A 27,850-nucleotide genomic window follows, 5' to 3' on the forward strand; every position below is an offset into this window, starting at 1 on the left:
AACAGTGCAGTAACAAGATCAATTCAATATCTACAGGAAACAGACGCTCACATAATTAATGTCAATATTAACAGTGCAAAAAAACGTAGTGGCAGATACGTAATTGCATATTATTATAGAACATTATAAATAATAATAATGATATTGCACACGTTGTATAGCAGCGAGTGTTTTGTAATGATGGTAGATAGATAGATGAAGGTGTTGCACTTTTCTTTTCCTTAACATGTGATGTTTTGGTGTTGTTCTGTTTGTTTCTTTCCGTTAACCGTCAAGTGGGAAATAAGTTTTTGTTTTTTTTTGTGTTCTCTTAGTATCCTAAGATACTGTTATGTTTGGCTGTGAAAAAAAAAAAAAAAGATTATTATTATGAAGGGCAGACCATCTATTTGTATTTTTTGTATTTTTTTTTAGAAAAGGGCAGGTCACATAAGATTGTATTCTTCTCCCTCCTTTTCGCTCAATGGTGTTTTTCGGTAGTCATTTTTTGTGGCAATTATTGTACATTTGGTTTTGTGTACCATGAGCGGGACAAATAAAAATGAAATGAAATGAAATAGATAGATAAGATAGATAGATAGGGAGATAGGTAGGTAGGTAGGTAGGTAGGTAGGTAGGTAGAGAGATAGATAGATAGATAGATAGATAGATAGATAGATAGATAGATAGATAGATAGGTAGAGAGATAGATAGATGGATAGATAGATAGGTAGGTAGATAGATAGATTGGTAGGTAGATAGATAGCTAGAGAGATAGATAGAGAGATAGCTAGAGAGATAGATAGATAGGTAGGTAGAGAGATAGCTAGAGAGATAGATAGATAGGTAGAGAGATAGCTAGAGAGATAGCTAGATAGGTAGGTAGATAGATAGATAGGTAGGTAGAGAGATAGATAGATAGATAGATAGATAGATAGATAGATAGATAGATAGATAGATAGATAGATAGATAGATAGATGGATGTGTACTTTATTGATCCCAATTTGGGAAATGTTTGCGTTGCGTAATGGTATCTATATTGCACATAGATACCAGGAGTCTCACCTATAGCCTGCAGTACAGGATCCACATTGTAGGTGACCTTGAGTTCGGGCAGGACTTTCTGCATCTCCTGGACGAGGTCATGTGGCGTGAAGCTCATCGCGCTGATGTTGTACGTACGGCTGAGCAGTGAGTCTGCAGGAGCCTCCATGAACTCCAGAGTCGCCCTGAGACAGTCATCTGGGCAGGAAATACAAATGAATACCAGATGACTGTCTGTGAAGTTTAAATGTTGACACTATTGCAAAAGGTCTAAACGTCGGGTGTTACCTATGTACATCATGGGGAGCAGTGTGTCACTGCGCAGGTTACACTCAAAGCAACCAGTTTTCACCGCAGTGTGGAACATCTGCACAGCATAGTCTAGGAAAAGGAAGAACAGATGAATATCAAGATCAAAAACACCAAACAACAATTGATCTCCTCTGTTTAAACTGTTAGTGATACTTCCACCATCTTTATCGCATTGCATTGCATCGCATCGCATAGGGCTGCAACTAACGCTTACATTCATTATCTATTGATCGTTTGGTCAATAAAACCTATACAAATAGTGAAAAATGTCCCTCCCATTATGAGGCCAGTCGAGAAAAACTGGCAAATGTCAAAACTTAGAGGGGCGGAAAAATGTGTTTTTTTTTTTAAAGCTTTACACACCTGTTGTTCCTCCCCCAGGATTGGAGTTAGCGGAGATGATGCCCGGGTACCTGAGGCAGCGGAAATCCAGCCCATACCTGTGGTGGTAGTACTGAGAAGAGAGGGAGGGAACGCTTAAACACCCTGGGATTTGTGGAAGTAAAGCGGACGTGTATATTTGGACACTTGATATCTTTGTGTGTCTGTATTAGGGATGCCAGAAACTGACCATGATCACAATCGAAAATCGGACAGCCGCGGCGAATAATAACTGATTATTCGACGCCCGCCCGAAAATAATTTTCGATTATGGAGACTGTAACGAATAATCGAATAATCGCTGGCATCCCTAGTCTGTATATCTGCGTCTCACCTCACCCATCAGCTCGGCGTGGACCTTGGAGACGCCGTAGATGGTGCGGGGTCTCTGCACACACAGCTCGGGGGTGGGGTCTCTGGGTGAGGACGGACCGAAGGCACCGATAGTGCTAGGGACAAACACACGCAGACCATGATCGGTTGCTATGTCTAATATGTTATGGAGACCTACGAAGAGAGAGAGGCTGATTTAAGATGGCTCTAAATACTGGTGCAACACACTTTTAGAATCTGTAAAACTGACTTATCAGTAGCTTCACAGCTTGTTTGAATATGACTGTAATGTGTCTGCATGTACCTGTGATGTTGACCTCTTTGGCCAGCGCGACGTTGTTCTCTCCCACAGCGGACAGCACCGCAGAGTAGTGAATCAGCCAGCTGATGTTGTTGTTCACCACGATCTCCCGGAGGTTCTTAGAGTCCAGGATGTCTGAGAAGATGAACGGACCTGTGGAGGACCCAAAATGACCCTTGTTTGTACAGTTTCTGAAATCATCTGGAGACCCTTTTACCCCCAAGAGTCACCATTAAGGTCCATATGTAGAGACTGAGAATGCAAACCCTTGAAGAAAAGATTGACCTTGACATAAAGGTTAAAATGCACATAAACACAATGTGTACCTGCTAAAAGAACATAGAAGTAGGTTATATAATAATACACACCATTATGGTAGACATGGTTTGGGGGTTTCCTAATGTCGGACAGGATAACGTTGTTTTTTCCAAATCGTCTCCTGAGGAAAAAACATAAATATGGTCAGTTTTGGAAAAGGACTAAAATAAAGAATGTTTTTTTAATGATTCAACATTTATAATAACTGTTTCCCATCACGGATAATTCTGTATTTGTCAAAGAGCCACTGGTGACACTTCATGTTGTTGTTGTGCACTAACTATTCAGCAGAATTTGCATTTAAAGCAACCATGCTCAGCAACTAAAATAGGACGACATGTTAAATGCTCACCTCAGTAGCTTTGCAAGCCCCACCCCGAGCTGACCAAGCCCTCCTATAATGATGAAAAGAAAAGGAAAGTTGTATTACTTTCGACAACTCTCACTGCAACTGTGTTGGGGTTAATGTAAGGCTAAACTGCATTAAAAACAAACTAATGAAAAGAAGCTATAGTGCGTAAACAAACCAGTGATGAGGACTTTGGGGTGTTCAGTGTCAGTGCAGGGAGGAGGATGACTTCCCCCAAAGTGTTGTGAAGATGAGCTGAAGCCACGCGCCGCTGAGATCAATCTCTCCACACTGAACTGGGGACTGCTCCCAGCATGCTTCACTGCACCCCTCAGCAACTGCATCACCAACATCCTACACCTCCTGTAGACAGAAGCATGCATTAACAGTTGTGGAAATGGTCTTTAATCATACATGCAGAAAAGCACTGCAGTCTTTTCTGTATTGAAGATATGTGAGTGCTTGAAACCACCAGGTGGCACTAGACACCATGACATCAAGAAGCTTGAAGAGAACAGTGTGTACTATTGTAATTTAATAAAACCCTAGATTTTCACAATATGTACTAATACTGAATATTCTTACTATCAATATAATGTGTTGTAATTACTGTGTTGATACCACTGAAGGTTTATCTAATTTGTATTGCTTTTTATTATATATTTTTGTATTATATCATAACTTAGTTAGTAATATTTAACATATGTAACATTAAGCGGTCTGTGGCTGTTTTTCCTGCTGTAACTACACAAATGTCCCCTCCGTGGGACTAACAAAGTTATTCTGGGTTTGAATTAGCTTTACCAATGTGTCTAGGGGTAGAAATGTAAAGGTACATGGTGTGTAAATTAACAGTCACTATATTACATTGTGTAAATCAAGCATTGCCTAACCCCACACCCCCCTCAGATTAGCTTCTTACAGCCTGTTGTGGACTGGGTCTAAATATAGACACACTTGATGTACATCCCAGACCACCCTTAATCTTATGGGGGCTGTCAGGTTTATGCAGCAATTTAAAAAAAACAATTTAGACCTGTAAAATAACACATGAAGGCAAATTAGAAAGTAAGAAGCCCTGAGATGCACATAATCCGTGTGTTATGATGTTTCAATTAAGATACATGCATAAATACGGATTTACAACTGGTTGGCTTCATGCATAACAGATGCATCAATTACTTGTATTTCTAAAAGTGGTATTGCAGCTATACTGTAACTTATTAAGATGCCAATTCAAAACAATGCCTAAAAGATTGTTTTAACGTTTTATTTAAATGTATATTTGTTGGAAAAACCGAAATACATTCAGCTGGTGTGCATGAAGTTGACGTAACTTTCTTGCAGTAAACAGCACGTGTGTTAAAACACCAACGTGGCTAAAAAAAAACTGCATTAAGTAACCGTTAGCCTAGCTATTTATGCTTCATCTGCGATATCTAAAACTCAGTTAATCCGGCTGTAAACGGTGGTAGAATGTATTGAATGAAACGTGTATTAAAATCACATTTATCTCTTACTTTCAAGGTGAATTGGGGAAATGAAAGCTTGTAAATCCTTCACACAGCCGATGTTTGTGATGAAAAATGAAAATACACAAGTTGTAGCTATGTAAGAGGTTAGTCGTATTGTGATTGGCTTACAGCTTGAGAGGCTTGGCTTCCGGGGCCTGCCAAAATAAAATACACGCTTCCTGTTATAACTTTCAAAATGAAATCCGCATTATATATTATTATACGTTAAACTACCCAGTAGGACTTTCACATTTGTTTACACTTTAGTTTATCTACTTGTACTTAAGTAACAATCTGAGTACTTCTTCTATCACTGGTTGGTAGTATTTATCAACTGTCACTCGTTATTTTCTTCATCTGTTATTTTTTTGTTTACTTGTATAGGTGAAACAGCGCCCCCCTCATTGCAATGGCTGGTGGATGTCGCCCAGTGTGTGGGTGAACAATGACATTACACCCTTAAAGAAATCTACCTGAGAGACGCCAGGTGAAGTTGATTAAAGAAAGTTAGACCAGTATAAAACACGAGGAGGTTTTTTCAACTGTAACACTATTAATGTAATTATCTGTTAAATTACATTTTAAAGTGAAGTACCAAAACAGTAACACTGTCATTAAACAAAAAATATACACATGTATAACAAGTATTCCATGCAACTACAGGCAGTTAGCTTGTTATTAACGATGACGTTTTTTTCTTTAAGCTAGTAGTGGCGGAGAAAGGACAATTTATCCCCAACAAACTGAATTAGCCCCACAGATAAAAGTGCAATTGGGACATGACATGAAATGGGAACTTCGTCTGAATGAAAGAAGACTGAAAGGACTTCGACGGCAAAATTGTAAGTCGTCTAAATTACAATTTATGTCCTTTTGTGCACGTCAGTTTACTCCTTGCTGCAGTGTTGTTGGTATTATTAATGCTTTATTTTCACTGTACTGAAGCTGTTGTGCTGTGGTTGTAAATATTGGTTTTATGTATTGTTTGTACAGTATTTACATCACTGTGTGTGATAAGTGAATGAGCTTGAGGTGTGTAAAGGTTCTGCTAACTGTGTAAGAAATCTATTGTTTGGTTATTTGCTTGACTAGCAAGTGAAATACTGTTGGCCTTGTTGTTTGCATGTCATGCATACAGAAAGGACTGCAACTAATATATTTGTCACATAACATAAGCAACAATTATTTTCCTACTTTATTCATGTCTCTACTTTTATATTCTAATGCTTGAATTGGTTTGAAAGATTAAGTTGCCCCTGTAAAATAAAAACAGTCACCTAAAAAATACCTTAATTTGATGCAAACCAAAGCATCCTCCCAGTTGTGAACATTTCCTAGAACAATGACAGCGTTATTAACTTAGTTAAGATGTGTTCAGGCAAACCCCATAAAATTAATGGAACACATTCTCTTCCTGTAATTAAGATGAAATTTGATGTCAGTCATAACCTTGCCCCTGCTAATTATGTACAAGTGATTTATTCTCTGATGCAAGCTGCACGATTAATCTTGTCTTGCATCCCTGACTGAATGGTGGACACGTGTGTGTGTGTGTGTGTGTGTGTGTGTGTGTGTGTGTGTGTGTGTGTGTGTGTGTGTGCGCGCGTGCGCGCACAAACATCTATGCATGCATTTAGGATCTGACAAGTTCATTTTGAGCTGTAGTTCTGCAAGATTACTGTAGTGGTAGGGCTTTAAGAAAACATTTATTAGGATTTAGCACTGACGTTATTTGAGTTCTGACTTCAATATACATTATTTTGTTGACTGAAGTGATGACACAACTTTAGCTTGAAAACAATGACACTCTTTAACACAGAAAACTGCAGTCTTTTCTGTATTGAATGCATCCACCAGGTGGCACTATATACCAATAAATCCACAAATCAATAGGCTTTCATTTGTATTATCCTGCCTGCTGACAAATGCAAAAAAACATGTTCAAATGAGTTTTATCCTTTTTCAAATTCCTTCCTTCTCTTTTTTATGTGCTATCATTTCTAAAACCTGCTCTAACTTCAAAAGGTGATGATGAAACAACACAAAACCTGTGATATTGACAACAAATTATGTCATTTGTTTGTCCTGTAGTATTTAAACATGATAGTGGTTTGGAGTTGCTCAACTTTTGGTTCTTGCAGGAACCACTGTATTAATAACTGTGTACTAAAAAAGCCTAAAATACATTGTAATTATTCAGGAATAAAGTGGGCAGGATAAAGCGGTCCTGTCTACCTCCACTTTGCAAGCTTTTGGAAATGAACCAATTCTTCTTGTGGACTCAGTTCCAGCCGTGAACAATGGGCCACAATAGATGATGCATGTCTTATTGTTCAATTGCCTGAATGGCCTCTGTTGTTTTTACCATTTGGGAAGTCTGCCAAATATCTGAAGACGGAGCATTCACAAATTCCAGGCTTGTTTTTGCTCTTTGTTGCCTTGTGTTAATGCCTGGAATAATGGGGGGGCTTTTCTTGCCGTGGCAGACTCGGGGCTCCACATGAGGAAGAAGATATTCTTTGTTTAAGTGGAAATGCTCTGCGGATATAATTATTGTTTACACACACAAATAGGAATGTAATTACCTGTACGTCCTGGTTGAATATAATTAATTTACACTTACAATAACACAATGAAGTGATGCCCTATAGTACTATTACATACACTGTCAATACGTTAGTTACATATCAGCTTCCCTACAATGTGTTATAGGGGGAAACAGCATTTTTCTTTGTACATTTGACTGGTCCTGATCACACAGAATCACATGAATACTCATATTGGGCATTAATGCTGAAAAGTTACCGTTTATTTGCTAAAAGGTTTGCAAAAGTGCCCTCACGGCAGCAGTGGAAACTACTAGAATTATGCATTCTCATTTAATACCAATTGATTTTATTCTAACTGTTGTTGTTGTTGTTGTTGTTGTTGTACACAGTAAATATTCTTCCTTGTAACTGGCAGTTACAATTAAGTAAAACCATTACTGAAACTATCAAAAATATTCATTATGCAAAACGTCACCAGGTTATTACTATTAGAATATTAGTATTGAACAGCATTTTAAAGTTGTAAACGTGTGACTACTTTTAAAATATAAAATAATATATTTAACAATGCATCATCATTTGTCCAAAATTAATAAAGCTGTTTTTCCTTAAATTCTCGGCACCATTTGTCGTGAAAATGAAACTGGTCAGACTATTTCAAATGAGCAAAACAAAAGCCTCTCAGGTAAAACCCATCTCTATTAATGAATGAGCTGTCTTCCTCCTTATTGTGCCATGTTTAAAAATAGGTGTTTTTTTAAATAATACATTTACCACAAGGAACTGTATTAAAAAAAAGAAGCCTCTCAGGAAATAAATGTCACTCTATGTTTCCGAGCTCATATCGTAAGTGAATAAGCTCGGCTAATTCACCATCATGCCTCCGACCACTAATGGGAAATAGTGGGGCCTATTTATTGCCATTAGGGAATTGAGGCTACATTCAGTGTGTGAGGGGTTAATTAGAAACAACTGAAGGGGTCAGATGTGTGTGTGTGTGTGTGTGTGTGTGTGTGTGTGTGTGTGTGTGTGTGTGTGTGTGTGTGTGTGTGTGTGTGTGTGTGTGTGTGTGTGTGTGTGTGTGTGTGTGTGTGTGTGTGTGTGTGTGTGTGTGTGTGTGTGTGTGTGTGTGTGTGTGTTCATGAGAAGGCTGCACCTCAGTAATAGGGGGGCGGACTTAAACAAGGATCCTCGAGAGAAGATTTATCTGCGGGCCGCGACACAGGGACAAATAGTGCTGATAGGTGAAGGCCTCTCGGTGTAGAGTCCAGGGGATGACAAAGTGTGTGTGTGTGTGTGTGTGTGTGTGTGTGTGTGTGTGTGTGTGTGTGTGTGTGTGTGTGTGTGTGTGTGTGTGTGTGTGTGTGTGTGTGTGTGTGTGTGTGTGTGTGTGTGTGTGTGTGTGTGTGTGTGTGTGTGTGTGTGGAAAATAGGGTACCAGACCATATTCACTTATCACTGAGTCAGGTACTTCCTTGACATCCAGCGGGGCCCCGTTGGCTTCTCTCAGCCGCCTCTCTTGTTTTGTCCCTGCCTCTCTCTTCCCTCCTATCTATCTCCTTAATACTCACTCCTCACCCCTCCTCTCCTCCAGCGCTCTCAGCAGTATCTCCCCAGCCTCTCAGCCTCCCCATATTACACTCACAGATAAGAGAGGAGAAGGCCCCGACTGACAGGAGCCCCAAATTAATTTACAAGGCATGATGCCGTTGCCGCGCTGATAGAACAGTCTTTATACAATATGAAGGGACAGGCAGTGACGCCTCCACCGGGGAGAAAGTGCCGCGCTGCTATCTTTGTAATTATAGGCAGAAGCCCTGATCCCTCTCTGTCTCTTTCTGTCTATTCTTTTAGCCAATAAATGCTTAGAAAGAACCCCTCCGAGACAAACCCAAGCTTACTGCTACGGCAATGAAGAAATCAGTTTTCTTTTTGCATCATATTTCGCATGATTTGATCACACGTTCAAAGACAAGGAATAAAGCTTCTACTATCTGATATATTACACCCCGACTTTTTGGCGAAGAAGCTTCAAGTTCCCCCGGACAATCGCCCCAAAATGAGACGACAATAAAGGAAGTTGAGGGGTTTACTCACTCACCTCACTCACTTGAGGCTGGGTAACATTGACCAAACCTAACCCTAACCACTAAGCCCTAACCCCTAAGCCCTAAGCCCTAAGCCCTAACCCCTAACCCCTAAACCCCAACCCCTAACCCTAACCCTAACCCTAACCCTAACCCCTAACCCCTAACCCCTAAGCCCTAAACCCCTAACCCCTAACCCCTAACCCCTAAACCCTAAGCCCCTAAGCCCCTAACCCCTAACCCTAACCCTAACCCTAACCCTAAGCCCCTACCCCTAAACCCCTAAACCCCTAAACCCTAAACCCTAACCCCTAAACCCTAAGCCCTAACCCCTAAACCTAACCCTAAGCCCTAACTCCTAAACCCCTAACCCTAAACCCCTAAACTCTAATCCCCTAACCCTAACCCTAACCCTAACCCTAACCCCCAACCCCTAAACCCCTAAACCTAACCCTAACCCCTAACTCCTAAACCCTAACCCCTAACCCCTTCTGACCAAAAACACAAGCCTAAACTCCATGGAAAGGATGGATTCGCTGGTGTGTCAGAACATCAATGTTGGAAAGGACTGGCTTATCTATAGCCAGTTGAGTAGCACTTGAAATGTTTTAGCTCTATGAAACCTGATGTACTTATATGATATAGCTAAATGCAATGTAATGGAAAGAAGTATCATCATCTGTCTAAACTAAAGTAGATCATTAATATACAAAATGTGGGAATGTGTCAACTCAACATCCTGACTGATGCTCGTTGAATAAATCTGCCTCGTGGAAACATTAATTCAAATGTCAAAGAGGATATTGTGTAACTTTGAGAGTATAACAAATATGGTTTGTACTCTTTCTAACAGGCAGTGGGATGAGAGATGTCTCCAGTGATGAGAACTTCTCCTTCATGAGGCTGAAGCTGATCTGGATCTTCAACTTCATCCCACACCGTGAGGCCAGAGCTCTGAGAGGCAACCAGGGTCAGACAGCAGACATTTTTGTTATTTATAGAGCATGAAAAAGTTTGGTTGTATCTCATAAATGTATGCTTGAATATCTGGACTACATTGAGCTGCACTTGTGGCTCCACACGGCTGCTTCAGTCACTGAATGGATGGAATGATGAAGGCTACGTGTAGTGTGTGTCATGAGCTTTGATTTAAAATCATCTGAAACAAGGGGAAGTAATGCAAAATATGTTTACACTTGTGAAGTAGAGCATTCATGTGTTGCCGTCTTTTCTGACTTGGAAACAGTAACCAACGTGTAGTTTAAACGCTCCGAATGTCCTTCTAGTAACGTCCGTAAATACACAGCAAGAACAATGTGACTTCATCACTATATTGACTTCGATCTGGTATACTTCTTGGTCTTCACTTTCCCATTTCTTGACCGTTACTTTAAACATGAGCCCTTGTAGTAGATACTTCAAAAGAACATTACAAGAATATTGTGTTTTATGAATTTAGAAAGCAACAGTGATGTCATGTCCCCAACATCCAGCGTTTTCTTCTGTAATTCAAATATAAAGTGACAGTCCTAAGCAGCAGCGATGCATGAAACATAATATTTGTAGAACAACAGAAGATGCATCTTGTTTCCACATGCATCATATGACATATACATTTTAAACAGACCATAATCAAGAAGAAGGAAGTGCATGGCATCCTGACTGATGGATATATTACGTTCCCATGTGAGTGGGTGTCCTTCCAGAAGCTCAGGAATGGATTTGTTCTCATAGTTTGGAGGCTAAATGCTTTGTGAGCTGTGAAATGGGTAATTTGTTGAAGCCAGCGTTTGGGGGCAGCTGCTCGAGTTACACAGCGCTGCAGTCCAGCAATCTGACACACACTGATCTGACTCGGGTCCCGTTAACACGTTAATGTTGGGATTCCCACATTAACAGCTCCCTGGGTCACAGTGAGAGGACGCTTCATTCAGACACATTTTATAACCTCTGGTCCTGTTTCCTGGAGCAAGCGGTCACCATTCATCAAGCATGATGTGTTCTCTCTGCTTTTCCCTTCATTAAGAATAATAATAATAATAATAGATTTAATTTGTTAGTGCTTTTACATGTGCTCAAAGATGCTTTACAGATAATAGTGAAGGAAGGAACAACAAATAAATATATAGTTAAAGTCAAATAATACAAAAACAATCACACATTAAAAGCCAGATTGAAGAGGTGAGTGTTTTGAAGGTGGTGAGGTCGGTGCAGTCTCTGATGGGTTGTGGGAGTGAGTTCCAGAGGGAGGGGGCAGCGACGGAGAAATGAGTGAAATACATCTGCGTAGTTTCTAATAGTTATTCAATAACTTATTGTTTATGTCATTTTTAAACCATAACACATGTTTTTCTTTCAGCCTTTCATATATGCATGTTTGAACGTTTTCTTGTTCTTCTATTGCAGTTTATTCAAGATGAAGGAAACATAGCCTTTTGAACGCCTTGGCAAAGAATTTGTTCAGTAATGACGCAACTGTAAGGGGCACATTTAAGAAGATTTGGAGACTTATTGCTGCAGAAATTGTCCAATCTGCGGATCCATAACCTCTGCTTAAGTGAGAAGGTCAGCATAAAACATTACTGGGTACAGTTGCAGAACGAGCTAATGGCGCTAAAGTAGCTAACGCAGCCCCCTCTGAGCCGTGCAGCAGCAGCAGATTGGGCTTTATTTGCAGCTCGGTGTAAATCCAGAGCTGAAAACTCCATTAGAACGAGTCGGTCATGCGTCCTGTGCTGCAGCGCCAGACAGCTCTGTAAATCAGATCCCCTTTCTGTAGCTTCACTGAAGAAAACAATATGGGTAGTGTGTGGCTACTGAGCATCGGGCCCTTGGGTTACACACACACACACACACACACACACACACACACACACACACACACACACACACACACACACACACACACACACACACACACACACACACCCCGGGGTCCTGGCTGCTGCAGAGTGAGACCAAATGCTCTGATCCAGGTTGAACTAACCACTGACATGTGCACCTGTCACACATGGGCTGTTTAAGGTGTGTGTGTGTGTGTGTGTGTGTGTGTGTGTGTGTGTGTGTGTGTGTGTGTGTGTGTGTGTGTGTGTGTGTGTGTGTGTGTGTGTGTGTGTGTGTGTGTGTGTGTGTGTGTGTGTGTGTGTGTGTGTGTGTGTGTGTGTGTGTGTGTGTGTGTGTGTGTGTGTGTGTGTGTGTGTGTGTGTGTGTGTGTGTATTTTATGCCAAGTAATTGTATCTAAGACTAGCAGACATTTGGTTTGGATTCAGAAGTCCTTTTGTATTGTGTTATATTGTAATTTAGTGCCGGTGTTTTGGCTCGAGCCTTTTTCTTCTCAATTTTGTTGGTAAATCTAAATAATATTTGAGCTGTTCATGAATGCAACATTTGATGAGTGACTGTGGTTCAGTTTGCACATAAAAAAAACCTTAAGTGGATACGCAACAAACTGTTTGTTTGGCTTATAGGAAAGTTGGTGTATTGATAAATGCAAAATGCAACAAAGTGCAGATTTAGCTAATAAATAATAATAGCGTACATGAAGCATGGCTCCATTCTGATCTAAGACAGGGGTGTCAAACTCAAGGCCCGGGGGCCAAATCCGGCCCGCGACTTCATTTTATGTGGCCCCGCAAGAGCTTGCAAAGATTATAATACGTTTATTATACGATTACATGCCAATTTACAGAAGCAGGTTGCCCATAAACTACATGTCCCACAATGCATCTCGTTTTGTGACATGGCACTGAAGAGACTTGCAATTATTTGCCCTGGACTTCTGCTTTCAGACGTAGTTCATTACTAAATTATTATCCTATCCGATAATAATCCAATTCAGAGGCAATAATGTAATATAATACATTATTTTATATATATATTATATATAATTACCATCGGCCCTTTGTGTGCAACCATAATGCTAACGTGGCCCGCGATGAAATTCAGTTTGACACCCCTGAATTAATACATGAAAAAAATAGTGTTTGTATATATTTAATTGTACCCCCTCTTGCGTACATCATTGAACAACTCCTAATAATGTATTAATGTAAGTCAATGGACAAAAAGCATTTTTATTTTGCTGATGTTCTTAAAATGTTTCGATCAGTTTTTTATGTAAACCTGGCACATATTTCAGTCCTCGAAGATGGATTTGGATTCTCTCTCTCTCTCCCTCTCCCAGACACACACACACACACACACACACACACACACACACACACACACACACACACACACACACACACACACACACACACACACACACACACACACACACACACACACACACACACACACACACACACACACACACACACACACACACACACACACACACACACATATGGGAGCACACAGACTGTAAAGTAAACGGATTTGGAGTGTGTCCGTCCGTCCTAATCTGTTGGCCAGTACAGTCTGACGGAGGCCTAGCAGGTGCTAGACACTTGTCTGAGGAATGTGGAGGGCCAGACCTCAGACCTCCCACCAGGACGGAGCTTCCTCTGTGCTGCAGTGTGTGTGTACATGTGTGTGTACATGTGAAGGGTGCGTGGGTGGCGGTCACCACCTGCTCTCGACCTAATTTCAGTTTCGACCTAATTTCAGTTTTTGTCTCAGGACCAAAACATTGCATTGCACTCTGATGGGTCTTAATCTACATTATGATCCATTGGATTGAACTGAATATTACAAATATATTGTCTTGTGTTTTGTTAGTAGATTCTCTATTCTTCAATGCTCACAGCTAGGGATGTCCCGATCACCTTTTTTTGCTCCCGATCCGATTCCGATCATTTGATTTTGACAATTTGCCGATACCGATTTTTCCCGATCCGATCTTTATGCAATGCATTAAGAGAGAAAAAAAGCATTCAAGTTGTCCCTTAAGGTTATTTTTTTATTTAAATTGGATATTCTATCCTACATGGATATAGCTTCTTTCTTTCACAGCAGCATTGGATCAAAACAAAATAAAGCTTATCAGTACTCGTTAGCTTACTGCTACAATTAGACACTGCGCCCACTCTGTTGCCAGATTTGAGAGAAATAAGCAGGTCTATGAAAACAAGCCCCAAAGAAGCAACACATACATGATGTTCTGTAATTTGAAACCAAAACTAAGGCCTCAGGATGACTTTAAGACTTGAACATGGTCATTTTTGTTTTGTAACATTAAATACAAAATGAAAAAAAAAGTATTTAAAAAAAAAAAAAAATCCCGATCCCCGAATTTTTCCTCCCAATTCCGATCTTTTGAAAATCACGTGATCGGCTCCGATCCCCGATCACGTGATCGGATCGGGACATCTCTACTTACAGCCATTTCAACCTTACCAGCATTTACTTTACAGAGGTCAAATAAAATAAATAATCCCAGAAAATCACATGACACAATAGGCGCGTTCACACCAAGTACTTTTCCCACAAAGGTTCATCAGAACTCTTTAGTTCTCATGAACTAAGTACAGATCGCGTTCACACCGGAAATTAGTTCCTGGGGGTGGATTAGGCAAATGAAGGCGCTGACGTCACTTCTTCTTCTTCTGCATTGGGTTTACTGGCAGGCCGCAAACAACTTCACGGCTTATACTGCCGCCCAAAATCCCCGGCCGGAAGTCCCCGGAGTTGGGGACTGGCTTCAGTAGAAGCTGCTGGGACTCCCAGCAGCTTCTACTGAAGCCTTCAGAGTAAATCGCCAGAACGCCGAGACCTCCTCATCTCCACCGCTCCCATGTTTTATTTTGTGTTGTCATAAGTTAGTCTCTCTGCGTTTCTGCGCTGGGCTAATGCTAATGCTAATAATGCAATGCGAGGATAATAAAATGGCGGCTTCACAAACGTTTTTGGGAGTTTGACGGGGCGTGGTTTGCATTCCGCTCAGCCAATCAGACACAGGAACCTTTTTCTCCCACGAAGGGGGTAAAAAAGGTTCTCTAGAACTAATTTAGTTCCTAGAACTTTTTGGTGTGAACGCAACTAAATCGTAGTTCTCAGGAACCTTTGTGGGAAAAGTACTTGGTGTGAACGCGCCTAATGACACAATCCAAAAGTACCCATAATGCCTCAGTTGACTCTACAATGCCTTATCAGTCTAGGGTCAGATTAACCTAATGAACCCTATTGATCCGTCTCATTAAGGTTCCTGTTCAGGTCAAGATAAAAAACACTTGCAGTTCTTTCTTTCTTTAGGCTGCAACTAACTATTTATTTTAATCTCCGATAAATCCGCTGATTGTTTTCCCCATTCATTTCCATTCTAGATTCTCAAACTCGAATGCGATGTTTTGAAATGTCTTGTTTTAACCCTGAGATATTCACCTTAATAGGATTTAAACGGAGAAATCTAAGAAATTCTCCATATTTCAGAAGCTACAAATCTATTTTTAGATGCATTTCTGCAAGTATTTATCAAAAATAATTGGCAATCATTATTAAATTAGTCATTGCAGCTCTAAATTATTTACAAATTCTGCCCATGTTACTGTTTAAAAGCATAGAAAGGACAACTATATTAAATTATAATATCTACTTCCATGTGTGAGGCTCAGAATACAACGAGTTAATTGCACGGCATTAAAAACTGCTTTTAATTCCAGCGTATCAGCGTAACAACACACAGCCTTAAATGAGTGTGACTCAGCAGAAAAGCTTCTCAAACGTCTTCTAATGCAGATTAATGCTACCTGCCTGCTCTCTGCTGGCTCGGCAGACAGCAATTAGGATCAAATAATCACCTTTTCATGGTCCGCTCTCTTAGTAGGTCATTACCCTGCACACACACACACACACACACTCCCCCAAATACAAGATAATGAGGAAAGTTTGGAGGGTGTCGATGTTATTGTGAGGTACTTTAGTGGGCGTTGTTGTTGTTGTTGTTGTTGTTGTAAACACTCCAAAGCACGAGTCAGCTTTAAAGCAATATTTATAAAATACATAATCCAGATTGTGCTTTAACCACATCCCGAATTGAGGGTTGAACTGGTGATTTATTCCTCTTCCTACCCTTTCCCTATCCCCCCCTCGTCTTCCTTCCTCTCTCATTTTTCCCGGTGTCAGAATGACTGATGGTGGCCGGCAGAACTGGGTGTCCGGCTTTATACCTCCGATAAATGGCCAGCCAGGCCTTGGACCGGACAGAAATCAATAATTCACCATTTAAAATCTATCAAAAGAGGATTTTTGAGTGCGTTACGGCCGCCAACCACCTTCCCCGAAACCCCCTCCTCCACCCTGGCCACGCTACAAACACTGAATCAGACACTTTGTAGTTACAACCAGTAATCAATAAGCCAGCACCTTCACAGATCTTAACCGCAGTCGCCTCGGAGTGGTGATGGATTGCGAGGAAGGCCACGATTCATTTTGTCAGACCATTACGCCCGGCAAATTCTGTCCACTTCATCCTGCAGACAATCATTTTTCACAGCTCATAAGGAGCAGAAATGGGTTTTTTCGATGGAGGAGAGGACAAAGAGAGAGTTATCCAAGAATTAGGAACACAGGGGAAAAATTGAGAGGGAAATACTGATAGCAACGGGAGAGGAGAGAGTGATGACAGGCGGTGTGAGAAAGCAGACTGTAGGAATAAAGGACACACTATGTGACACAAAATCATTGAAACCTCAGATTTGGCTCCACGTTTGAAGCCCCTCTATGGGCTGTGAAAAAACCCTTTTAATTTCCACATAAAGTATTTGTTTGTTAGCTCAAAAACAAGACAACAGCGAGCTAAGCTGTGTTTATGTCGTGTGTAACCAAATCGGTCAGGGGGGAAATTGATTTTTTTTTTCTCCCCTCGCTGAAAGCATTTTATCGCTATAAAGCACACTAGGGCAAAGTAACCATGAACAAGTCCCACTAGTCAAACACATTATGTTTACAAAACAGCAAAGTGGCGAATTAGTCGAGCTAAAACGCACTCCCACACAGTCAAATATCGTGCTATTACTCCCCCTTCATGTCCAATTATAATGGCCGCGGAGCGCTTTGTGTAGAATACCAGCTTGTGTTAGAAAGTGTAATGGTGGCAGGAAACAAATGGAGTTAAATTGGAAAGAGAAAATCCTTCACCTTCTGTCATTTGCATTAATATCTCTCTCCCTCCCACCTTCGCCTTCCTTCCTTTCTTGGCGTTGGATCGGCCTCGGAAAACAAGTGACAGCTGCTGTGTGTGTGTGTGTGTGTGTTCGTTCCTCGTTCTCGCCCCATATGTCGGCCCTCACCTGCTGGCAGTCGAGGATTATGAGCTACAAGCTCTTATTAAAACTGGATTTGTTTACCCTCCTGCTTGCACGGGGCCACAACAAAAACAGTTTGACCGTCCGGCTCGGAGAGAAACCACAGGGGGGGGAAATGTAGTAAAAATGCACAAAGGGTGAATCAAAATGTGTCCTGAAAACACAGATTTTTCAAGCTATACATGCAAAAAGCCACTGGATCCAGCTTCTCAGATGGACAGTGTTTCATTGTGGTATTGGTGTGTCATCAAAAGTGACGAGCTATGTGTTGTTTTGCAGACAAACAAACAATGAATCTGTAATAAAATGAAAAGTTTCTCCCCCTGCAGTTTTTGAGCCAAATGTGGTTTTTATTTGTTTTTACTGTATTGCGAAATTCCAGCTTTTTATTGAAGCGCTTACAGAGTTATTCTGTCTCCACTAGGGCTGCAACTACTTATAATTACATAAGCGATTAATGTGCAGATAAATCTGTCCATTTTTTCTCTTTTCATGTAGAAAAAATAGCCATTAAAAGTCTCCAAATGAGACAAAGAAATTCAGTCCTTTGCTGGAATCAGAGAATATCTGAATCGTCTCGAAACGTGATTAATAACGAGTTGCCAATTACTTTTTGTATCCTAGTAACCACAGATTTGAATAGGTTGTGTCTTTCGAGCTCACCAAAATATCCTAATCCGGCAAATGAAATTAATTTATTTCATCTCATACATGCAGAAATCATCTGGAGGTTCAATATGGCCATTAGTCCTGCTCATTGATTCACAGAGATGGACTAATGGACTAATACACCCACAGAGATTGAGGGGAGGGGCTCTCCTGAAAAATGCCTCTAATCTCATTATTTCATGTCATATCAACCCCCTAATACACACCTTGTGATCTTTAAAGCATTTGTAGTCTCTACTTTATACGTTATTTATTATTATTTATAAAGTTTTTACGTTATAAGCGAACTTGAGGTTATGAAAGGAGCGATATAAATTCAAGTTATTATTATTATTATTATTTTTCGTACTTATTTTCGTCACGATCCTGCTTTCCATCTCCTCTGTGTCTCTCCTTTTCCTTTCCTCCCTGTTTTACTTTTCATGTCTCCTTATTACCTCTTTCCTTTCTCTCTCTGTTTGTGTTTTTCCATCATTATAATAGTGTACCATTTTAATAGGAAGCCATCAGTCACAATACAAGTTTTCCTCCTCTCTCACACACCAGTTAAAACCCACGTTAATAATCATGACCACACACACACACACACACACACACTCACACTCACACTCACACGCACACGCACACGCACACGCACACACACTGCAGAGTCAGCATCCCTTTTATGGAAATGAACGTGGAGTGTGACGAGATGTGGGGGTCAAGGCAGGGAGGGGGAGTACGTTGGAAAAGGTAATGAAAGTAATGATGAGAGAATAAAAATAGAGGAAGGGAAAGACACAGGAGGGAGGAGGAAGAAGCAGGTGAAAAAGGGGGAGATGAATGGGAGGTGGGAGAGGAAGGTAGAGTCAGCATCTGTCATGGAAATTAATAGCTAATGTGACAAGTTATGGAGCGGAGAGGCAGAGAAACGGAGATGTAGTGGGAGACTCTGCTTCCACAGAATGAGGATTTGGTTGTGATTATGTTGGTAGCTGCTAAACCTACTTGTGTGTTTCTGATCTTGTTCTAGTCAAAGTTAACGTTAGGCAGATAATATATAGACAAGGGTTAAATAGTTACGTTGCATATCCAGCTTGGAAAGTTGTACATTTGTGTGATTTTGCAGTAATATTATAACTGTGAAGGCGCTTAGAGGGGTTGTAAAAAGTGGAAAACTCTGTATTAATGCAACATATTTACCATGTGTTGACGGCTGCTTTGGATCCCATATGTCACACTAAACTAAATCGTATTGTAGAAATGTAACGGTAAGTGTGTATTGGTGGTTAATGGACAAAACATATAACCTCTATTTCAGGCTTTTCTCTTTTTTTTGTCAGTTTTTGCTGCCAGAAGGGGGCACACAACTACAGACTAAGAGTCAGAACAGGACCCTCAGCAGGCCTCCACCTCTGGACCAACGCTGCTGGATTTCATGTTTTATTTCCACGTTTCAGTGTGTAGTATTTATAATTGACATCTTTTTAATTTTGGCATGTTTTCCTATTTGTTCTGTTTTTAAATTAATCTGAAAATCTCTTAATTATTTTATTTTTTTAGGCAAATGGACCAATTTTTACTATAAAAACAATCCAACAAAATAAAGGTAAAACAAACATTAGCAAGGGACTGAATACAGCTTTACATAAGTCTAAAATGCACTAAGATAAAATGTAAAAACAAGTATAAGACACATTGAGAGGAAATCAATGTATAATAACATGACAAATAATAACATTTAATTAAAGATTACTACAAATATGTGTTACTTATTATAGGAAAGCTTTACAATAATTGCTGCAAAAGGATAAATTAAATTAGACTGAACATTTACTCAAAAGCTCACATTCTATGAACAATCCTGTAGTTTTTATTTTGCATGTTTCCATCAGTCAGGAAGCGAGTTTAAGTTTTATTAAATGACAAATCCAGCACAGGTTAAGTAGCTCGGAGGCCGGGACAAAAGCCAATTTCCTTTCTGCTTGTCACCTTTTGTGCCAAAGCCCATTGGAGGATTGAACCTGTCAATCAAGACTCCGACCAGCATGTAGCCCCGCAGCGAGACAATGGCAAAAAGCCTTTTTAGACTCAACCCTTTGAAGGGCTTTTAATGGTGTTTTAGGGAAACAAAAAGTGACACTGTGTTCATGTGACACACAACATGACACAACATATTGTTTTAAATGCAGCCTTTGCCTCTAAAAAGCCTTTGATATTCAATTAAATAAATAATGGGTGGGATTATCCGTTACTAAAACTGTGTTCTAATAAAAAACAACTGACATTTAGTGGATTTAGAAAAAAATAATGTTACATTTAAAGTAATTAAAAGCCACACAAACCCGTCAGCTTGCCAGGCACATTCTTCAATTCAAGACTTTTTTAAATGTATAAATAATTCACCTTCACATACATTTATGTCATGTTACATTTAATACACTCTACATGTGGAGAATTCAAGAATCACTTTTTTTTTTTCCGTTTCCCAACAGACTGAAAGAGGGGGGTAGCAAAGAGAAGAAGAAAAGGGAATTTGTTAGAAAAAGCACAGATTGAAGAAAGTTCCCTCGGCCGGCCAAGCATCACAGACATCAAAGTGAAGACATTGTTTGGGAGGAACAATGGCTGCCGTCACAGTCCAGGAGTTTGTGTGTTGTTGCGTGTTTGCGCTCCCAGAATCCCCCTCTGACGGCGAAATCACTGGATTATCAAACCAGCAGATGCAAACCGGAGAGAACAATATCATCCTCCGCCTCAGAGGGGAATCCTCAGAGGCGTCTGCAACAAACGCTCAGATAGCATCAAACACAAAGTGGGCCAGTGTGAAAAAAGACACTCAGCACCAACTCGCTTTTGATATTTCTTTAAATACTTCATTTAGTAACACATATCAAAGACGTTTCGACTAACCTTTAAAGTGTAATATATACTTTTAAACATGTCAACATTTGAGTTTAAGCATGGTTTTTGACGAGCCAAAGCATAGTTTTTTACACTTTATTAACCAGCTTAAGGTTTCACACTGACTTTGACTGAATGACGTTATTTAGCAGTGTGTTTTTGAACGAAGTTAAACCCTTAGATTAAATTGTAAATCCCAAATAACTCATGCAGTTAACATCATATATAGAATTTAAACACATTACACTTTTTAAACCTCTGCAAATACGAGTAAACCAGATCTCCTGCATCCTACGTGAAGTCAAATTAACGTTTGAAAAGTACTCATTTTAGAGATGTGAAATGGCATGTTGGAGCTTTCACACAATTGGTGACATTTACGTGTGTGAAATGAAATGTTTTGGGGATTGGGAATATAATAATCCATCAATATTTCAAGTGTATATTCCCAGTTTCTTTCTTCTCTTGGCTCTGCAGGACTTCTTTTTTTTTTTTTTACAAATCTTTTTATTGCAAACAAGTCATAATCCAGCAAATGACAAGAAGTAAGAACAGTAGTGATCAATACAAAACAGTACAGATGTTACAGTTAGCAAATGTAGACAATGGGGATCATTACAAAGGACCTCCTTGAAAATAAAGAATGTATTGCTCCATATTCACTTCAAGGTTCGTAGAGAGTCCTTGTTTACAGTTTGTTTTTTTCATTTAACCCCCCCACCCCCCACCCACAGGTATGGATGGCCCCAAATAGTAAAATAACTGAATAAGTCAGAAAAAATCATAAGTAAAACATAAATAATAATAATAATCATACAAATACAAATAAATAAAAAGAAAGTTGAAAACAGTCTGCAAGTATCCGGTATAAGGGAAGAAATTAATAGTAAACATTGTCGTCTTGGTGAGGGAAAACGGTTTCGTTAAGTAAGTAATATGAATGGTCACTTTTATTTTATTTATTTCCTTTCCGAGAGCTACCTTCGACTCAGCGTCAGAAGTGATAGGGAGTTCTTTGATACGACCTAATAGTGGGTCCCAGGTAGAAGGATTTCAGAGATCCTTTTAATGAGAATCTTAACTTCTCCATCTGAAGGCATTGCAAGACATCACATATCATCCGGGCTCTGCAGGACTTAGATATCATTTCATGATTCATTTCATGATAAAAGTAGAAAGAATAAGGTTTTATGTGTCAAAATCCAACCATCTTGCCTCCTTTAAAAGAAGGTCAAAGGAATCCAAAGAGTTATTAGGACACACGCCTGGATGGTGTTTAATCTGGACGTTCCTGGTCAGCTGGGAGCAGATGGGAAGACCATCAAAGTGTGATTTGCTGTGTCGACATCCTTGTAACCTCTGGATGCTTCAGACATGGAGGTCCAGACGACCGGGCCTGTCCTGACACTTCAAAAAGCACACCGGTGGGGATAATGCAAAACATAGACTGGGAGAAGAAGACAAAGACAGGGAGAGAAATGGACGAAAAGGCGGTAAAACGATTATAGCTTTTGCACACATTTCCTGTAACCGGTACGCTTTTAGGTGATCACTGAAATAGTGTTTTTGAGAGGCAGAAATCTTTGGCAAAAGTCCACCTGTGCATCCACGGGGCAAACAGGAAATCAATAGAGATCAGAGTAATGGCAGGACACACACGTACACAAACATACACTGAGCTGCAGTGAATTAAACCAACACTAATCACAGCGTATTAGCCCAAGTGAACGGCAACACGATCGATGCGTGGCTCCGAGTCATTACGTTTTAATGAAGCCAAATTTGACTGAAACGAGAGGATGGAAGGAAAGAGAAAGAAGGTGGGTGACTAACGCTAAAGTGAGAATAAAGGGTCAGGTATGAAAGGAAGGAGAGCGGAGATGAAGAAAGAAGTGAAACAATGGATGGATGGCAGATCTGTGGAGTGGAAGTAGAAAAGAAACGCTCATGATGAAATAGTTATTATTTTAAAGCAGCAAAAAGCTTCAGCATAAATCATTTTGCATTCTTAACACCCCAATAATATAACTTTTTGTATTAAACATGTCTTCTGCACAATGAAACCCTCCTTTTAGACCTGCTTTAAAACTCCATCTGCAGCGACTAAAACAGGATTGAAGTTATTAAAAAAGCTCAAATGTGATAAGAACAATTTTAAGCATCCTTCGAAGACAGCTCTTTGTTGGTAGATAAAAAAACTCATAATTCAACAGCTTGAATGTTAGAGTTTTTGTTTTTTTGTTTAGGGGTACTCTTGCAATTTTGCATCGCACTTAAGAGCACTTAATAACAAAGGCTTTTCATTCGGTAATGACAGAGTAAGGAGGGCAGCTTTTTCTCAAAATATTGACGTTTCTTTGAGTAAAATCTCTCTTGATTTCATCCTATAGAGCAGGGGTGTCCAACTCAATTTCATCACGGCCACATCAGCATTATGGTTGCACTCAAAGGGCCGGTTGTAACTTTAAGACTATATAAGAATACATATATAAATATTTAATAATATAAAATAATGTATTATTATTATATTATTGCCTCTGAACTGGATTATTATCGGATAGGGTAATAACTTCATAATTAACTACGTCTGAAAGCAGAAGTCTAGGGCAAATAAATAAAAGTGTCTTCAGTGAGAATTTTACAAAATGATTTAAAAAGAAAAGCCAAATTCTGGAAAAACAAAAAAAGAAGTGACATTTTGAAAAAAAAGTAACATTTTGAAAAATATACATAATTCTGAGAAAGAACTCTAATTTCAGATGCATTGTGGGACATGTAGTTTATGGGCAACGTGCTTCTGTAAAGTAGCATGTAATCTTTGCAAGCTCTTGTGGGGCCACAGAAAATGAAGTCGCGGGCCGGATTTGGCCCCCGGGCCTTGAGTTTGACACCCCTGCAAGTATAGAGCATTCTGTTTTTTGAAGCAAACTCCAATCTGTACCCTCAATTCTAAGCATCCCTCGAAGACAGTTCTTTGTTGGTAGATAAAAAAAACTCATAATTCAACAGCTTGAATGTTAGAGTTTTGTAAAGCGGTATTTTGTATCGCACTTGGAATAATAAATAAGTAGTCAAAAGTGACGAAGAAGTGGATGAGAAATCCTGACTTGTAGTCTTCAAAGACACTCCTACATTTCCCACAATCCATCTGAATAACAAAGGCTTTTTCAACAGATATTATCAAACTAAGGAAAGCAGCTTTTTCGCAAAAATATTGACAGTTTTTTGAGTCAAATCTCTCCCTTTTCTTTCAGACTTGAATTCATCTTTTAGAGCATGTTTCTGTTTTTTGAAGTAAACTCCGATCTGCACTCAGGGAAATGCTGACTTATCCAAATGCAGTTAAGCTCACACTCTTATCCAGAGCAACATAAGTGCAGAAAACAAAATCTTAGATAACCAAAATCCCGCTTTTGCACCCAAACAAAAGACAAACATTCTCCATCTCCACCTGGACAGATGACGGAGAGCAGGGTAAAGAAACACGAGTAGCTGTGGTCGTCGCAGCATTTATTTTGTCAGGAGCTTTTTCCTCGGTGCTCCTGCTGGAGGAAGACGATACGCGGGGGGGGGGGGAGCTGTGATTACTGCAGTGTGCCAGCAGGGAAGAGGAATGATGTGCATGTAATAGTTTCCTGTCTGACGGGGTGTTTTATGTCCTGAAAACACAAACTCAATACTGCAGGGTTTCCATCCAGCGGACAGTGAAGCCATTGAGTCGTGGGGTGGAGTGCAGACGGAGTTTAGTGATCAGCTGCTAATGGCTCATTTTAGGGATATATGGAAGCCCTGACTGGACTTAGTTCAAAGTATTAAATATCCTTCATTCTTTACATCATAACAGCTTGTTTTTTGTAATATTTTATGACATTTGTTTGGACGAAACAGCTCAGATATGATTGAGGAAGTACGAGCAAGAAATATAAAAAAAAAGGGCATTAAATCAAATTAAATCTCAACAACAGAGAGACACATAGATACAGGACAAATAGATATAATAATTAAAGATAATAATAATAATAATAATAATACATGTGTAGGCAATTAACAAGGTTATCTGGGACATCATTTTGAACTAATCAATGGTTGTTTTTCCAAGATAACGTGATTATAATCGATACATAACTTCTATTATTTTTAGCGAAGTAGATACATCATTGATTTGAGTTAATGAGTAAACAATGTTTAATACAGTAAATGTAATAGACTCAGGTTTATATGTTGATATCCCGTTGAAAATTAGATGCGATATTTCTAGATAGAGATATTAATTAAATTAGCGTAGTATCAGCTGTCTTTTATATATTCAATTATTTAGATTGTAACTATTTTGTAGGTAGAAAATACATTTATTGAGCTTTTTTTACACTTCAGATCCAAATACTGTATTTTTACTTCACTAAATTAATATGACAGCTACAATCTTAGCTTGTCTCTTCTTTTGTCTTGTCATCTCTTTTTATTTTTTCCAATTTCCAAATCGCTCGTCCTTGACTTTGACCTTTCCCTCGTCCGGTGCAATAATTTCTGGAGCTGAATGTCAGCAACCATCAAAAAAAGACTCCCCCTCCCAAAATGGCATCAATTTCAGCCTTGTTAGGCCTCACACACACACACACACACACACACACACACACACACACACACACACACACACACACACACACACACACACACACACACACACACACACACACACACACACATACACAGTGGTGGACCAGCAGCAGACAATGTGAACCAATCCCTCCGTCGCTGTCAGCGAACAAGTGGCGACCCGCTGGGTGAAAAAAGGGCACGGTGAGAAATGCTCTCAATCACTTTCAATTAATCCCCCCTCCTCCCTGCTTGAAGGGACTGTTTTTCCACGCGGTGTGTGTGAGGGGGGCACCCAGATATTGATTTATTATCTACATCTATGATATTGTAGGCTGGCAGACTCGTTGGCATCAGGGAGTCATTAAGAAGAGACTCCCAAAAGCAGCAAGTGGTGAACGAATCTGTGCAAATATTAAAAACTGCCACGGTTTCCTCAATAATACACCAAATTCCCCCTGTTGTGATTTCCAGACACTTCTTATCTCATGCTAATAGTGTGGATAATGATAAGAAAATAGTGTGTGTGTGTGTGTGTGTGTGTGTGTGTGTGTGTGTGTGTGTGTGTGTGTGTGTGTGTGTGTGTGTGTGTGTGTGTGTGTGTGTGTGTGTGTGTGTGTGTGTGTGTGTGTGTGTGTGTGTGTGTGTGTGTGTGTGTGTGTGTGTGTGTGTGTGTGTGTGTGTGTGTGTGTGTGTGTGTGTGTGTGTGTGTGTGTGTGTGTGTGTGTGTGGTGGCCCTGCTTGAAATGATTAGAAGGTTGTGGCCATTATGAGCTGCTCTCTGCCTTTTGTATCTGCTGTAATGAATACTGAGGGGGGCATTTGGAGTACTTTGAGGAGCTAACAGCCTTTTTAATCCTTTAATCCTGAGGAAAACCAATTTCACCCCTACACACACACACACACACACACACACACACACACACACACACACACACGCACACACATAATATGAAAGGGATCTCATGATTCTGCTGTGTGTGTGTGTGTTTAACCTGCTCTCGTTAATTTCCCGGCTCACAGACCTGGTGATCCTGGAGATTAGGTTCATTAAAATCACATATTGTACGCACTGCGGTGTGTGTGTGTGTGTGTGTGTGTGTGTGTGTGTGTGTGTGTGTGTGTGTTTGCGTGTGTATGTGTGTGTGTTGGGATCAAGTGAGCAGATAGGGAAGGGCCATCGGTGTCTGTTGTTATCGCTCTTGTAGGTCCTACCCCACACACACACACACACACACACACACACACACACACACACACACACACACACACACACACACACACACACACACACACACACACACACACACACACACACACACACACACACACACACACGTCAGTTTGACCTGACAGGTTTGACTCCGGCTCGTCTGTAAACCGCCCCGCTGTGACGGGTCCTGCAGAAACCTTTACCAAAGTTTCATCTTTTAACCTTTACTCAGTGGGGGGGCTAATCCTGAGCTCCTTTAAGTACACTAAACACCCTCTATTTAAAAATCACACCCCTTTTATGGACCTTACATTGCAATACACATGGGATTTTAAAATCATAATTCAAGCCTAATAATTGCAGACCTTTCTTAGTTGCAAAAATAAATCTACAACTTTCTTTCTCTACTGCATTTACTGCACACTAGTCATTATTTAAGTATTTTGGATTAGCCTAATATTTGATGCACTTAAATCAAAGCTGCCTTTTTCCCTCTAACATTATCTTACGTGTAAGCAGCGTGTTAACGTTGTAGCTCATGGAGAGAGAGCTGGATTTAGTTGAGTAGAAAGTATAGATTTCCATCTGAAGTGAATGCATAAAATAGCCGTATATATCATTATTCAAAGTATATAAGTCTATATATACTAAGTTACTCTTTACCATTAGATCTATTTAAAACGTGCTCAGTCCCGAAACGACTGTAATAATGCTTTCATGCATCAAGCTCGTTAACAAGTGAATTACTTTTCGCTACCTAAGTCTGAAAAACACTACTTTTTAATATCATAGATTTCACAAATTTTGAAAATGTTTCTGTAAAAGCATCAAATAAAATAGAAAAACCCGCTTATTTTCTGCTAAATTATGGACACACAAGAGTGTTAGAATACTAAATGTGTGTGTGAGATGTATAAACTATTCCCTGGATTAAAGGATGTTTAAGAGGAGCACATGCAGCTCACGCAGTGGTTACTGAAAGAGGTTGATAGGGGAGCAGTGTGTGTGTGTGTGTGTGTGTGTGTGTGTGTGTGTGTGTGTGTGTGTGTGTGTGTGTGTGTGTGTGTGTGTGTGTGT

At 39.9% G+C, this 27,850-nt stretch overlaps 2 protein-coding genes across 5 annotated transcripts in view; one reads left to right on the forward strand and one right to left on the reverse strand.

Moving 5' to 3' along the window:
• The window catches only part of LOC307033796 (L-threonine 3-dehydrogenase, mitochondrial-like), a 5,760-nt gene extending 1,084 nt beyond the window's left edge, over positions 1 to 4,676 (reverse strand). The window contains exons 1-9 of the mRNA XM_079672423.1: positions 4,539 to 4,676; positions 3,197 to 3,381; positions 3,022 to 3,064; positions 2,720 to 2,790; positions 2,355 to 2,504; positions 2,052 to 2,224; positions 1,700 to 1,790; positions 1,313 to 1,405; positions 1,046 to 1,222 (exon numbers count right to left, since the gene is read on the reverse strand). Of these exons, the coding sequence (XP_079528549.1) occupies positions 1,046 to 1,222; positions 1,313 to 1,405; positions 1,700 to 1,790; positions 2,052 to 2,224; positions 2,355 to 2,504; positions 2,720 to 2,790; positions 3,022 to 3,064; positions 3,197 to 3,371 (973 nt within the window). The 5' untranslated portion in view covers positions 3,372 to 3,381; positions 4,539 to 4,676. The remainder of the gene's footprint in view (positions 1 to 1,045; positions 1,223 to 1,312; positions 1,406 to 1,699; positions 1,791 to 2,051; positions 2,225 to 2,354; positions 2,505 to 2,719; positions 2,791 to 3,021; positions 3,065 to 3,196; positions 3,382 to 4,538) is intronic.
• A 392-nt stretch (positions 4,677 to 5,068) lies between these two features.
• The window catches only part of steap3 (STEAP family member 3, metalloreductase), a 149,231-nt gene continuing 126,449 nt past the window's right edge, over positions 5,069 to 27,850 (forward strand). The window contains exons 1-3 of one of the 4 annotated variants that reach the window (XM_079672628.1): positions 5,069 to 5,090; positions 5,241 to 5,374; positions 10,022 to 10,138. In XM_079672628.1, coding sequence (XP_079528754.1) covers positions 5,317 to 5,374; positions 10,022 to 10,138 — 175 coding nt within the window. In that variant the 5' untranslated portion in view covers positions 5,069 to 5,090; positions 5,241 to 5,316. The other 3 variants (XM_079672627.1, XM_079672629.1, XM_079672630.1) reach the window with 3 other exon arrangements.

Source organism: Notothenia rossii (genome assembly GCF_949606895.1).
Source record: "Notothenia rossii genome assembly, chromosome: 3".
NCBI lineage: Eukaryota > Metazoa > Chordata > Actinopteri > Perciformes > Nototheniidae > Notothenia > Notothenia rossii.